At 35.7% G+C, this 16,164-nt stretch overlaps 1 protein-coding gene across 3 annotated transcripts; it reads left to right on the plus strand.

Moving 5' to 3' along the window:
• The first annotated feature begins 5,281 nt into the window (after positions 1-5,281).
• LOC126719039 (uncharacterized) lies at positions 5,282-11,554 on the plus strand. 3 transcript variants are annotated; one of them, XM_050421575.1, is made up of 5 exons: positions 5,285-5,652; positions 6,606-6,667; positions 7,885-9,934; positions 10,021-10,695; positions 10,775-11,554. In XM_050421575.1, the coding sequence occupies exons 4-5, from the start codon at positions 10,219-10,221 to the stop codon at positions 11,321-11,323; spliced, it is 1,026 nt and encodes a 341-aa protein (XP_050277532.1). In that variant the 5' UTR covers positions 5,285-5,652; positions 6,606-6,667; positions 7,885-9,934; positions 10,021-10,218; the 3' UTR covers positions 11,324-11,554. The 3 variants fall into 3 exon arrangements, with proteins under 3 accessions (XP_050277533.1, XP_050277532.1, XP_050277534.1); XM_050421576.1 differs by lacking the exon at positions 6,606-6,667 and having other exon boundaries at positions 5,282-5,652; XM_050421577.1 differs by lacking the exons at positions 6,606-6,667; positions 7,885-9,934 and having other exon boundaries at positions 5,295-5,652.
• The last annotated feature ends 4,610 nt before the right edge of the window (positions 11,555-16,164 follow it).

Raw genomic sequence — 16,164 nt, forward strand, 5'->3', positions numbered from 1 at the left:
AAAACTTGAATTTAAATGAAAATACCTTAATGCCCATTGACCGAAATAGGATTGTTGTCGGTCGAATGTTGGAGGAAAAGGATGTTGGATATATTTCAACAATTTATTTTTGTGATAAAGCAAAAGAAACAACATATAGATCTAAATATAAGCAATAACACAATTAGATGTGATAAACAAAAAACAATAAATAGATACTGTATATATATAAGAAGAAATCTGTAAATAATTTAAAAACTCACAGACCAAATGCGTGAAGAATAAATGATTTAGATCAAGTCTTGTGTTTGACACAATCTCCTTAAAGCAGATTTTGCCTCTCACACAATCACTGTGGTGCTTTGAGACTCACAAACGTCTGCCTCCCAAGATAAAATGATTTACAGCACGAAAACGAAACACACAAGGTTGTGCTCTGCGAACTACTCAATGTCTCTTTCTCTCTCTTTGACACAAAATGAAAATGCACAAAATATTCTCATTGGGAGATTTTTCTGAAAAGTAGTTTTTATAAATGATAGACTATGAAAATTATACGTTCCTGAACAGGTACTCTGTTTTAGTAATAACTGTTATGCACAGACTAACTGACTCAAAAATTAAAATAATAAAATATTATTATTTGGACAAGTGGGCCCAATCCACATATGCCAAAAGCCCAACCCAATATCCAACTCATATATTATCTCTTTTCTTTCCTATGTGGGACTTAGGATTTTTTTACCACTTTTAATAACATTTTCAAGTGAACATAGAAAACATTAATTTCTTATTCACTCCATGTTATTTTCCCAACAATCTCCCACATGAGTAAAAATTGATAAACACAATGCAAATGATGATGCAGACACAGAGAGAGTAGAAGAAAAGTTACTGTATCGGGAGAAGTAGCTTGTGGCTTTGAACTTTCCTTTGTGAAAGATTATCGGATATACTAGCTAACCAATGAACATGATGTCTTGAACTGTTCAGCCGTTTATGTATACCAAGATAATAGAATTCACATAGCTGCTTTTCAAACATATTTCATTCTTATAGTTGTGTTCATTTCGACCCTGAACATATCCTGGTAAATTCATGAAGTACTTTAGAGAATTCAGCCTTAAAACTGTCATGGAAGCGGCCCACTTCACACTTATATGGTGATTCTTATTAAAAATATCCTACTATACCCCATTTGAAATTCCAAGATATAAGAATCATTAAAAAAAGCTTACCCTGAACATCACTTACAAGCATCACTATTTCATCATAGGAATTGATGGCAGATGTAATCTCCATAGTGATAAAAACTAGTCTCCATGATTCGGTTGTCCCTTTAAACCTAAATCTTGGGATCTCCAGTCAACTAGGTTAGGCTGCCATCCCGGAGACTTTTATGTCATAGGCTTTAACCTTATTCCCCTCGATGAGCAATTTACTTGCTCTTTACTCAATTAACAGATCCACTATATTCTCTGTTGACTTTGTGAAGTCAATGGAAATAATTCCATTAGAGAGCAACTGCCTCACAGTATTATGTCTGACATATATGTCGAGACTTACCGTTGTACATATGACTCTGTGCCCTACCAATAGCTGATTTGCTATCACAATGTATACAAATAAAGGGCATAGGTTTCATCCACATTGGCATATCCTCCAGGAAATGATGAAGCCACTCTGCTTCTTCTCTTGCTTTGTCCAATGCGATAAATTCTGATTCCATTGTGGATCTAGCAATGCATGTTTGTTTAGAAGACTTCCAAGATACCGCTGCACCACTAAGTGTAAAGACATACCACTCGTAGATTTGGTGTCTTTTGTGTCGGATATCCAATTAGCATCACTATACCCTTCTAGTACAGCTGGATACCGAGTGTAGTGCAACCCATAGTTTATGGTGTATTTCAAATACCTCAAAACCCTAACTAATGCCTTCCAGTAGTCTTCCCCTGGATTACTAGTGTATCTACTCAACTTGCTGACAGAATATGCTATGTCCGGTCTAGTACAGTTCATTATATACATAAGATTGACTATTATTCTCGAATACTCCAATTGAGATATGCCTTGCCCATTATTTTTAGTTAGATGTAAATTTACATCTACAAGTGTTCTCATTAGACTGTCATCATATTTCTTGAATTTCTCAAGAACTTTCTTAATATAATGTGATTGAGATAAGACAAGTCTATCAAATTTTCTAAAAATTTTCATTCCTAGTATTACATCTGCAACACCTAAATCTTTCATGTCGAACTCACTAGTCAACATTCTCTTGATAGCTTTAATGATATTATTATTGCTACCTATAATGAGCATATCATCAACATAGAGACACACAATAACATAGCCATTTGTAGTATCTTTAATATACACACATTTGATTCTAAACCCATTTGACATCATTGCATTGTCAAATTTTCAATGCCATTGCTTTGGAGCTTACTTTAATCCATAAAGAGATTTAACAAGCCTGCAGACTTTCTTTTCTTGACCAGGAACAATGAACCCCTCTAGTTGTTCCATATAAATCTCCTCATTTAATTCACCATTTAAGAATGCAGTTTTTACATCCATTTGATATATTTCAAGGTTATGCAACGCTGCAATAGCTATCAACATCCGAATGGATGTTATTCTTGTAACAGGTGAGTATGTGTCAAAATAATCCACACCTTTCTTTTGTTTGTAACCCTTTATAACAAGTCTTGCCTTGTACTTGTCAATAGATCCATTAGCTTTTAGTTTCCTCTTGAATATCCATTTATATCCTAGAGGTTTACAACCTGGTGGAAGATCCACTAGTTCCCATGTATGATTTTGTAAGATGGATTCAATCTCACTATTAACAGCTTCTTTCCAGAAAGGTGCCTCAAGTGCAGAAATAGCTTCCTTGAAGCTTTGAGGTTCATCTTCTAACATATAAGTTAGAAAATTTGGATAAAACGATTTTGACGTTTTAGCCCTCTTACTACGTCTAGGCTCAACCTCATTCCTCTCTTCCATCAACTCTTGATCATGAGAGGTACTAGACGTAGACTCAAAATTTCTCTTAAGAGAACTTGATACTTGTGTGGATTTGTAAGGAAATATGTCTTCAAAAAATACTACATTCCTTGATTCAATAATGGTATTCACATTCATGTCAGGAACGTCAGATTTATGAATTAGAAACCGATATGCACTGCTATTTTGAGCATAACCAATGAAAACACAATCCAATGATTTTAATCCTATCTTTATCCTTTTGGGAACAGGGACAACCACCTTTGCCAAACACCCCCACACCTTTAAGAATTGATAGGAAAGCTTTTTACCTTTTCATAATTCATATGGCATCTTCTTGGTTTTCTTTCTAGGCAATTTATTAAGAATATAATTGGCAGAAAGAATAGCTTCCCCCCACAAGTTTTGTGGTAAACCAAAACTTATCAACATTGCATTCATCATTTCTTTTAAGGTTTTATTTTTCTTTTTAGCAACTCCATTTTGCTGGGGTGAATAAAGTGCAGTGGTTTGATGAATAATACCATGCTGTAAACAGAACTCACCAAAAGGTGATTTATATTCCCCACCCTATCACTCCTTAGAACCTTAATCTTTTTGTTGAGTTGATTCTCAACCTCATTCTTATATTACATGAATGCCTCAATTGCCTCATCCTTGCTCCTTAGCGAGTACACATAACAGTATCTAGTGCAATCATCTATGAAAGTGATGAAATATTTCTTACCACCTCTAGTTTGTATAGATTTCATGTCACATACATCACTATGTATTAAATCTAGAGGTTCAATGCTTCTTTCAACTGATTTAAAAGATGCTCTAGCCATCTTAGCTTCCACACAAGTTTCACACTTATGATCAAAATCAATTTCAAATTTAGGCAATAAATTTAAATTGATTAGTCTATGTAAAGTATGATGATTAACATGACCCAATCTACCATGCCATAGATTAGATGACTCAAGCATGTAAATAGAAGATGTACCCTTATTATTATCAATAGTAGGAATTAGAAAAGCAGTCATTACATTCATCTTAAACAAGCCATTCTCAAATATCCTTTGCCCACATACATTCCACTCTTAAAGAGTGAAAATTTATCAGACTTAAAAACCTACTTAAAACCGTTCTTGCACAATAATGAGCTAGATACAAGGTTCTTTTGAATGTCTGGCACATGCAGTACATCCTTCAAAGTAAGATACTTGCTCGTAATTGTCTTTTGCACAACATTTCCATTTCCTTCAATCTTAGAGGTTGAAGAATTACCCATGAAAATTTTTTCTCCATTGCCCACAAGATTATAGGTAGAAAACATTTCCTTTTCTGAGCATACATGGTGAGTAGCCCTGGTGTCCACCCACCATGCCTTGGTATTTCCTCCTACCAAGTTCACTTCAGAAATCACCGCAAAAAGGTTCATGTTGGTTTGATCCACAACAGGATTCACAACAATTTTGTTTGACATTTTTGTTCAACAAAATTCAAACAAATTGAATCCTCACAACTAGCCAAGTTTAAGAAATAAATATAAATATTTACTTTCAAAAGTTATAGTGCAAAATAGAAAGTCTAGCCAACTTTTTTTTTCTTCAAAACCGAATTGCTTAAATAGAGCACGCAAAGTACAAACAAACACAGAATACCTTTCACAATAAATGATAAACTCAAATCAGTTTTTTCCAGCTTTTATAGAATACACAAGAAATTGCATGAAATGATACTAACACGAAAAAAGTGATAAGAGATTGTAGATACTAGGGGTGTGCAACCAACCCACCAACCCGCCAAAACTGACCCGACCCAACCCAACCCTCCGGGTTGGGTCGGTTTTTAGGGCTTGGTGGGTTGGGTTGGGTTACAATTTTTTTTTTTTTTTTTATAGCAGGTCGAGTTGGGTTTGAGTCATAAAATTCCAAACCCGCCAAACTCAACCCGACCCACCCATATATTTAATATATATTGATGCTTCACGGATTTGTAGTGAAGACCTGCAAAGATGAACACACTATCAAAGGGGACCGGGGTGGACTGGCCAAAAACCCTCCAATGACTAAGTTAGTTTCTCACAAGAATAGAGTTCCAACTTTTTTAGGAGTAAAATGTAACACCCGAACCTAATTTCATAATTAATTTTATGGGTTTATATGCATGTTATTATCTTAATTACTTTTAAGTGCACGAAACTTTGATATTGTGATATTATAGAACATATATGCTTTTTTAATGTGATGGATTTAACTTTATAAAGGTAATGATATATATATATATATATGTATGTATATGCAAAGTGATATTATTTTTGTAGAAAAGTGTGAGTGTGAATGCAAGAAATTATTTTTGTAGAAAGGTGTGAGTGTGAATGCAAGAAAATTGGAAAAGTGGGTGGTGAAATTTTTCCTAAGCTCCAAACGTATTCCACCCAAAGTCCCCATCTTTTATCCCCTTTTTGCTGCCCCAAAAGTCTTCCCCTTATCTCATTTTCTTGGCTGCACCAGACAGAAAGTCCAGCCTTCTTTCCCTACTCTTTTCCTTGTTCTTTGTTTCTTTCTTCTCCCCTTCTTACATGGCAGCCCTCCCTCTCTCACCAAAACAAAATATCCCTCTCTAAAGAAGAAATTAAAGGGTTAACACTAAAATTTCAGCTTCAAATTGTTGGGGGTAAGTAATCAAAACTTCATTTATTTATTTCTACTTCTTCAACCTCTATCCTGATTTTATAGGCTGAATTATGATTCTGTTTTAGTGATTTGAAGGTTTGATGATATTATGGTTTATTGAATGTTTAATAACATATTTTAGTATGTTTATTATAGGTATAAAAATACCCAAATGAAATTAAGGCCTATTACTATTTGTTGATGATTTTGTAAGAATATGTATTGAAGCTGTCTCTGTGACAGATTTGATGTTTACAACAAGAAAAATATGTATTAAATCATATTCTATGAATTAGGATGCTAGGAGTAGTTTTTATGAATTCTAAGATACACATGGTTGTTATGGAAGTGGTCTCACAGCATTTGGATGAACAAAAAAATAATGGTTTAATTTGTAAGTTGCAAGAAATTCTGTCAGGACAGAATTGAGTATACCGTATTGTGTGATTTTTAGTAAATCATGGGTTTATTCTTTGACTCCGAAATTTTTATGGTATATACTGGACATACAGGGGAGTAGTTCTGTAAAATTTCATGACAATTGGATGTGTTTGGACAACCCATTTGTATTTTACAAATGGAGCAGACGCTGCTGAAATGAGCAGTGAACAACATATGCTACACCTGACTTTGAGGATTTAATTCCAAAGTTAGGGTTAATTTTTTGAGCTATAATTTAATATGCTTATCTTTTGATATGTCTCGATCATATATTAATTTTTGTAACTCGTTTTGAGGTTTAGTACTCAAAGGAGGGGTTCTAAACCATGCAACGGTTGTATTTATGAAGCTGTTTTGTTCAACATGTTGTATGATGAATGTATTTTGTGTTTGTGGGAATCTCGTTGAGGTGGGATTAGGATTTCCTTGATTCTAAGAGATAGGCTTTGAGATGAATGTGTAAGTTTATGATAAGGAATTATGGATAGTAATAAGTTTTGATATTTGGTTTAGGTGTTACCAGTATCTAAGTCTAAGCTCCTTCGACTTTAGGCTCTCAGTTTCTCTGCTTTCAGGTAAGGGATAAGTTATATGAGTATTTGGTAAGTCATGAGGTTATTTTAAAGTATATTATGCATTAAAAGGTTTTTGATTAGAGATATGGCATATAATCATTATTCTGACAAAGATATGTTCGTGAGCTTTCAAAACCTTATGTATACGATTTAAGCATATTGATGCCATTACTAATTTCCATGAACATGATGTTTAAAGAAAGGAATGGAAATGCTATTATTATGAAATGTTATGCAAAATAAGAAATTTCAGTATGATGTATAAGTATGAAAGGTTTTCGGGTTATGTCCTTTGGTGGTCTAAACTCTGTCAGTAGGGGTTAATTACTGACTTTCCATGGAAAACGTTATCTGATTGGCCATTATAAGTGGGATTGGCTTTGCTGTACCCGCCCCTTGTTGGTTATAACCAACTTGTAGGGGAAGCCAACCTACCCCCATGGTTGGAAGATATGTATTATGATGTGATCCCGGGAATACCTGGCATTGTGGGGAATGCTGGATGCCTTGCACCGTAGTGCTAGAAACCTCCCAAATAAGTACAAACTTATCAGATATGGACTAACCAATATGTTATGAACAGCTATGCTATGTTATTAATCATGAGATAATTATTTTGTTTAAATGCATTGTGAAAAGTAAAAACTCTCATGGCAAAAAGAAGTTTATGATAAAAAGAAAAGTTGTTCATTAAAGATAAAAGTTTTTGAAGTTCTGTTGTGCTATAAATATAAAGCTTCTGATGAAAGTACAAGTTTATGTTTAAAAGTTATCAGATATCTGTTTTTATAAAACGTTAAGTTTTATGACCATAAAGTTATAATATTTTATGAGACGAAGTTTATAAAGAAAGGTTTTCTTACTGAGTCAAGATGTTTCTAGTTTAATACAAAGTTGCCGATTATCTAATTTAAGTTAAAATAATTATTTTGTAATGAGAATATATATATATGGCGACCGACTTTCTAGGAAATGAAAGAAGTTTAGGAAGAAAGACTTTGGTAATATTAACCTGATAAGAAAAATGAGAACAATTATTTTCCTATGAAGAGTGTATAAGTTATTATTATGAATAGTATAAAATACTATGCATGAAAAGTTGTTCTCCTATTCGAATCTTCGTAGAATGAAATGATCTGATTTACATGTATCCTTATTAAATTCTCATATATCTTACCTTTACTGAGTTGTGTAGCTCACCCCTTCCACTCTTTCAGTTAGCAGGTTTTATTTTGGAGTAAAGGGAGCCTTAGTCGAGTTTGGAGGGAGCTGGTTTTAATTTTATATGTATAGATCCTAAATTAGCAATATGATGTTTAGATTTGTAGCATTGTGTATTTTAGGATCTAATGAAAGTGTATACCTTAAAGTATTAAGAGATGTATTATGTGAAATTCCGAATTTGAACAATTGGTGGATTATGTTATATTTTGAGTACAGTGTAGATGCTCTAACTATCAAGTGAAAAATTATATCAAGAAGTAAAGAAACAAGAATGAAAAGAAAAAGGTAAGCTTTTGTAAAAGTTTTGAAAAAGTTAAGTTGGTTCTTGTTAATATCATGTTTAAGCTTGATATTAGCATGCCGGTCATGGTCACAAATCCGGATATCGGGTTTAGGGCGTAACATAAAATCTCAGAATGCACACTTACTTTAATTTGATTCAGACCAGTCCTTATATAGAGAATCTTGGAGCGGTTATTGGCTTAGTAACTTCCCCAAGATTCGTGGAAATCAGTGAGTCCGGATATAACTTCCTCAATGGCTATAGGAGTTACAACCGCTTGTGGAAGTTAAGTACTTATGAGGAATTTGTGGCGATGAACTTGGGTTTGGTAACCGCTCCAAGATTGTGGCTCAAATCCTCCACACACGTGAATCCTCCACACACATGAATCCTCCACACACATGAATAAGTCTACACCTGAGGATTTCTCTAGTGTTATGTGATCGTCCCTGTGCTTTGCCCATGGACGACTCTTTTGCTCATAGACGGTCTATTTGAACATTTGGCTCAAGGCTCATGGACGAATCATATGGACAAACATGAGATGTAATTTTCACTATTCCATCAGTTGCCCCCTCGTCCAATGGTCGTCCAAAGACATTATTGGGATTTAATGCGCACCTTTGTGGTTCTGACCAATTTTTTTTTCTTTTCTTTTTTTTGAATATGGGCCATGTGTCACAACTTCGTTGGTTCACCTGTGGTGTCGATTGTGTTTTCCAAAGGGACTGCCACGCGTCTTCTTCTGAATGGTTGGCGTCACTTCGTTGACCCCATTTCTGGGCCCTATAAATAGGTGCATTCCTTCCCCTGCCCCTCACATTTTTTACAATTTCTTTTTTGCCATCTCATCCAAGAGCCTCGTTTAGCTCTCCTCCTAGTTGTTAGGTATTTCCTCTTCCTCTTTAGGTTTTCGTCTTAATCTTTTTTCATTCCAGTCATGTCTTTGTCTAGTAGTAGTTTAGAGATGGGGATAGACGAGTATCAGGACGATTCTTCTGGGAGTGAGGGTAGTTATGAGAGTAGCGAAAGTAGTACAGCCAGTAGTAATTCTTCAGACGAGCACTATTCGTCTGGGGTTCCCGGTATTCCCTTCAAGGAATTCCAGGAGTTACAACGTAGGATGGCTTCTGGATCTGGGGCTAGCTCGTCCAAACAGCCACCTAGCCCTCCTCAAGACGAGGAGGAGGAGGAAGAAAATATTATTTATAGTTGTGCCCCTGAAGTAGCGTCCATTTTAGATGCGGCTAAGTTGAAAACCCTTGTAGATTGATACTAGATCCCTAAGGAGTTTAAGCCTCGTCTACCCACGGAAGGAGAATGGTGTTGTTCTCCTTCTTCTGGTTTAGGAGTATACACCTCTTATCTCTTAGTTGGCTTTAGATTTCCTCTAAATTCTTTTTGTAGAGGTCTTCTCCATAGGTTGGGTATTGAACCTAACCAGCTTAACCCCAATGGATGGAGGACGGTAGTTGCCATACAAGTGTTGTGATGTGAGGCATTGGAAGGGGACCGTCCTATCACAATGGACAATTTCCTTTACTGTTATAAGCCTTCAGAGATAAAGAAGTCTGCTGGTTTTTACCAGTTCTTGTCTAGGGCCTCTTACTATAGTTTAATAAAGGGTCACAGCTTGTCTGACAGGCTCTGGAAAAGATACTTTTTTATTATTTCTGGAAATTTGGCTAGGGACCCAGTTAACGTGGGTAATGCCCCCTTCCCACCTTTTACCAGCCCTCTAGGTCGCCTTCGTCCTGTGGGTATGTTTCCTTTCCATTTTATTTCTTTTTTCTTTATATATTTTCTAACTTTCAGTCGCTTAACCCTTTTTTCTTTATTGATACAGCTGTTGTTCGTCCACGCTTGGACAAACTTTACTTGGATCGAATTGAACAAGTTCGTGCCTTTCCCGGGAGAACTTTTCACGATCTAGTGACTCTTAGTCATCTAGTTGCGTGGGGACTTGGCCCAGTACCTACTGTTGAGAATCTTGGTCACGAGGAAACCACTCGTCGAAGTAAGTATCATTGTAGGAATAACTACAATGAGGGAGAATAAGGAAAAAACCATAACCAATGGGGACGAGGATGCCACTGCACCGCTAGTCGTCCAGAAAACTTCCATCCAGATAGGAAAGAGGAAATCTAAGTCTATATCCAGTGTTGTGGATCTAGATGACCTCCCAAGTCGTCGAGGCCTTAAGAAGCAAAAACCTGGCAAGGCTTCTCTTCCCAAGGTTTCCAAGTTTACACCCCCAACAGTAGACTTGGGCGACCCTCCTGTTGATGCGGAGCCCGTCCAAACAGTTCATCCCATCCAGACTGATCCTACTCCCCCTCCAACCAAGACTCCTCGCAAGCCTCATCTGTCAGAGCCATCTGAGCATCCTTTTAACCTGGTGTTGGACGAGAGCTATGCATGGAGGACGTTCAAAGGAATAATCACTGATAATGAAGTCAATGAATGCTACAATATGTCAGTGAAAGAGTTTGAACGCTCTGGTATCCATGACCTCTTCAAGGTATAAGTTTCATTTGTCCTCATGTGTTTTCAGTAAGTTTTCAAAATAAAATGTCTAACTTTCCTTCGTCCACACATAGGCTATGTCAAAGTTTTATACAGTGACGTGCCAAGCTAAGGAACTCTGTGCAGAGGCTAAGACGACTAAGGAAAAGGCTAAAGAGCTGAATAATGAAATTCTATTAAAAAAGGGGGAGGTGATTAGATTGACTGATGATTTCAACTATCTACAAGGAAGTGAGACGAAGCTGAAGAACGAGGTGGAGGAGCTCAAAAAGGATGCCATCGAGAAAGAGACTCGCATTGCTCACTTGGAGGGACAAGTTTCTGGGTTTGCCTCGTCCTTGGAGAAAGCACGTCAGGAAGCCATATCTGCCTTCAAGAAGTCTGACGAGTACAAGAATCGTCTAGACAGTCACTTTGCTGCTGGCTATGAGGACTTCCGTGTTGATGCTAAGGAAGCATTTCCTAACTTGAACTTTGACTCTTTCAAGCTTCCTCTTACTACAGAAAGCTCCTTGCTGCAGACGAGTTCTGAGGATGTCAACGTAGTGGACGACGCTAGCAACGAAGTTATTCAGGACGACCCCAAGTCTAGAGGCAATGCCCCTGATAGTTTACCCAAATGAGGTTATTTATTAGTTTAATTTTATTAAAGGTGTCAGTTGTTTTGGGCTTTGCTCCTCTTCTTTTCTTTTTTTTCTTTTTTTTTCCAAGTACAATTGTCTCGTCCAAGTTTATGGACGAGCTTTACATACAATTAGTTCTATCGTCTTTCACATAACTTTGGGTTTTTGGACGTTAGTTGTCTACCCTTCTTTGAACTCTATGAATGAATGAATGAATAATTTTCATATTCACTTTTCATCATGTTTGAATGTGTTTAAGACTAAGGACAAACTTCATTTATGTCGTCCATATTATTTCTATGGTTGTGTGGTCTGTCCACTTAGGACATTTTACCTTGTCCTTAGCATGTGGACGAATTTTCGTTTACATCGCCCAAAATAGGGTAAAATGAATCCATGTTCGCCATCAAGTGCAACTCGTCTATGAATGACGTTCCTTTTGGCTAGCTTTTTTCGTTATTCAAATTTGGGGACGATCATTTGTCCGTCCCTAGCTAAATTGTTCCCAACAATTGCTCATCCATGCAGTGGATTGTTAGGCTGGTTAGACTCGTCTATGTCTTAGACAATTATTCCCTAGGTTTCATCTCGTCTTAAACTTTAGACGGATATACCTTAGGTTTATTTTCTTTGCTTTATCCTTATTTTGAGGAAAGCTTATAGATGGCATATCCTTGCGTCCAAGGATTTTATTCGTCTTTGGCTGTTTGCCGTTTGTGGATTGTTCCGAATGAAATTGCAAAAATGGAGGATTCCCAAGCAATCATGCATATACTTTGAAATACATCATATATATATTTGGAAATCCATATTATGTAAACATTCGTCCACAGTTATGGCAAATGCTTGAGAGCTAATGCCTTTAGGGAATTAAAAATACTCACACAAACTCGTCCATGAATAGCACAAAAGTCAAACACTAATGCACTTTCTAGGAGATTATTAAAATACTTAAAACACATAGTAATAGTAAACAAACAAACACGAGAAAACAATACATTACTCCACTCGTCCATGAATCTCATCCGTGGCCACTTTCGTCCAGATTCAGCATTTATTGATAGTACTTCCTTAGGTGCTCAACATTCCAAGGGTGTTCTAGCCTCTGTCCATCCAAAGCTTACAAGTAGTTGGATCATTGTCTCTTGCAGTTGATAACCCTATAAGGTCCTTCCCAATTTGGCCCCAGTTTCCCATAGGTCAGGTTTCTTGTTGCCAAGGTAACCCTCTTTAGGATGAGATCCCTAATGTTGAAGCGTCTGGGTTTCACCATGGCATCATACTGCCTTGCCATAAGATTTTTGTACCTAACTGTTCTCTGTTTCGCATCCATCCTCACCTCATCTATAAGGTCGAGGTTAAGACGGAGTTGTTCTTCGTTTTCTTCAGCTCGATACTTCTTCACATACTCACATGGTGACATTAGGTTCACCTAGCCTCACCCCAAAAAAAAAAAAAAAAAAAACAATGACATTGGTTCATGAATATAAAACAAGGCTCTATGTCCCTTAAAAAAAAAAACAAAGCTCTATGACTATCAATTGCTTAAAATAGTATGTAGTGTATAATAGTATAAAACTTACATTACCCTCCTTTAAAAATTATTGTAACTTTTAAGTAGAGTTTATAGTGTGTCTTTGTTTTAGAACTTTTTTTTTTTTTTTCTCTCGTCTATTTGCGTTTATAAAAGAAAAGAGTTCGGGATAGTTGCTTCTAGGACTAAATTGTAAAAATTTGCTTATTACTTTTACAATGACTCACTATATTTTGGCACTGCTTATGATAGAGTCTTTTTGCTAAATATTGATAAAAATAGAGTTTATTTGTGATGTGTATTGTTCAAAGTTATTTAGGCGTTTGAGGAGAGAGATAAATTTTGGCAATAATATTGTTGAAATCGTGAGAAAAAGTAAAAGAGATGAGAGATAAATGATATGACGAGGGGGGAGAGAGAAAAGTAATTTCGGCAATAGTATTGCCGAAATTGCTATTGACCAATAAATTTGTATTATGGTAATATCATTGCCAAAATAAGTGAAAAAAAAAAAACAAAAAACAAAAAACAAGAAGAAGAAGAAGAAGATTATGACAATGCAAGTGCTGAAATAGGAGAGATGAGAGAGGAAACAATTTTTTTTTTTTTTTGGGTAATCACAATGCCAAAATAAGAGAGAAGAAGGATAATTCATTATCCAAATATTATATACATATTTATATAGTTTTAGCCTAACATAGACAGTGACAGCTCTACATGCAAGCCAGGGTGGTCATAGAACCACCCTGACTTGCAAAAAAATGTATATATATACTTGCCAAAAAAATATATTATATGCTAAACTAATCTATTGTGACCACCATAATAAAAATTTTGAACACCCTAACTTGAGAATTACAAAAATTTGGTTCAAAAAAAATAAGAGTAGACAAAATTTTTTTTTTTTTGGGGCAATCACAATGCCAAAATAAGAGAGAAGAAAGATAATTCATATATCCGAATATTATATACATATTTATATAGTTTCAACCTAACATAGATAGTGGCAGCTCTACATGAAAAAAAATGTATATATACACTTGCCAAAAAAATATTATATGCTAAACTAACCGATTGTGACTACCCAAATAAAAATTTTAAAAATCCTAACTTGAGAATTGCAAAAATTTGTGTTAAAAAAAAATAAGAGTAGACTTTTTTTTTTTTTGGACAATCACAATGCCTAAATAAGAGAGAAGAAAGATAATTCATATATCCGAATATTATATACATATTTATATAGTTTCAACCTAACATAGATAGTGGCAGCTCTACATGAAAAAAATGTATATATACACTTGCCAAAAAAATATTATATGCTAAACTAACCGATTGTGACTATCCAAATAAAAATTTTAAAAACCCTAACTTGAGAATTGCAAAAATTTGTGTTAAAAAAAAAAATAAGCGTAGACTTTTTTTTTTTTTTTGGACAATCACAATGCCTAAATAAGAGAGAAGAAAGATAATTCATATATCTGAATATTATATACATATTTATATAGTTTTAACATAACATAGACCGTGGCGGCTCTACACAAAAAAAATGTATATATACACTTGCCAAAAAAAAAATTGTATGCTAAACTAACCTATTATAACCATCTTAATAAAAATTTTGAACACCCTAACTTGAGAATTATAAAAGTTTGGGTTCAAAAAAAATAAGAGTAGTGCTACTACATTCACAACATTTTCACAATAATTTTAGAACAAATCTAATGTAGTAAGCTGTTATTGATTCTAATTTTGGCCAAATACTAATATTATTTTTTTACCCACCAATAACAGCTTTTTGCATAAGATTTATTGTAAAAATGTTGTGGATGTAACATTACTCCAAAACTAATTCTGCCTCCAAACATAATTCTTAATCCCTATTTTTTATAAAGCTTAAATAACAACAATAAATATTAGCTCAAATAACAACAAACCTAAACCAAACAAAAACAAGATCAAACCAAACAACAACAAGTGAAAAAATAATTCAATAAAAAGCCTATTATAAAACAAAATAATAAAATTTGTAACTCGTTCAACCTATTCAATACAAATAATTTATAATTTTATTTTTCTTTAAAAAAATGGTACTATGGGGGATATAAAATGGGAAGCCCATACCAATGTATATGTTGGGCCAGGGTCCTAGCCTAAGGAAGAACTCCTCTTCAAACAGGCCAGGCCGAGGAGAAAGGGGACGGTCAGCCATCTGAAAGTGACGCATCGGACCACTCCACGAAAGAAGATAAGTATTAAGAAAGAAAAGGACAAAGAGAGGTATGGAAATATCTAAGAGAAAGCTGCTGCCAATGCATTAAGTGTTTTGCAACTAACTGAACCCTACTTTCCAGCCTTTACAACCACTCCCAACGACTTTGAGGAGGGGCTAATGGGATAAGTATCAGCACCATAAAATCTAAATCTACACGTGGACGATGGAGATTGGAGGAAGATAGTATAAAATAGAGGAGAGAGTGACAACGAGAGGGGAGCGGATTGGTAACAAACGAGGGCGAACAACATATTAAGAATCAACCTCCTCCTCGGATAAAATCTGAGGATGACTCTCTCTAATAAACTGATGTTATCTTTCTTTCTTTATCACTTAGATATGTGGGTCGCTTGTCTGACTCGCTAAGGCCCGAGTTTCCAACCCATTCTCTACAAATTAATTGTATTGGGCTCATTGGACTAAGACTCCATACATTTTGGACTTGGACCCCAAATTATGACCCTACAATTGGCACCGTCTGTGGGAACCCGATGTTTTAGCGAGTTGAACGCTCAACATATCGAGACAATGCAATGATGTATCGACCATTGGTGGAAGAGACCATTTTGGCTGTGGTGCATGCTATGCGGAGAATTGCTCTGTGTGGAACAATATTGGGGGCTTTCAACAATAAATATACATCAAGGCCAGTTTCTCAAGGACCTGGCAGCCAAGACCGCTAAACCCTTGCCAGATGAAATGACAGAAGCACAGGATGTATATGGAAATTAGTTAGTACGGTCTCGTTGCATGAAATCCTTTGTATAGAATAGTGCATATTGATGGCACTACGAATCAAAGATGATCCGAAGTGGGGCTGGCTATGACGTATCTATAAAGTGCTTAAACATAACCTAACGCATGCTTGGGTCCTCGGATCAGATGTTTGGGGGAAATTAACACTATGACGTATCTATAAAGTGCTTAAACAGAACCTAACGCATGCTTGGATCCTTGGACCAGATGCTTGGGGGAAATTAATACTATAACGTATCTATAAAGTGCTTAAACAGAACCTAACGCATGCCTGGGTCC

The sequence above is a fragment of the Quercus robur genome, chromosome 3, assembly GCF_932294415.1.
Source record: "Quercus robur chromosome 3, dhQueRobu3.1, whole genome shotgun sequence".
In the NCBI taxonomy this organism is placed as follows: domain Eukaryota; kingdom Viridiplantae; phylum Streptophyta; class Magnoliopsida; order Fagales; family Fagaceae; genus Quercus; species Quercus robur.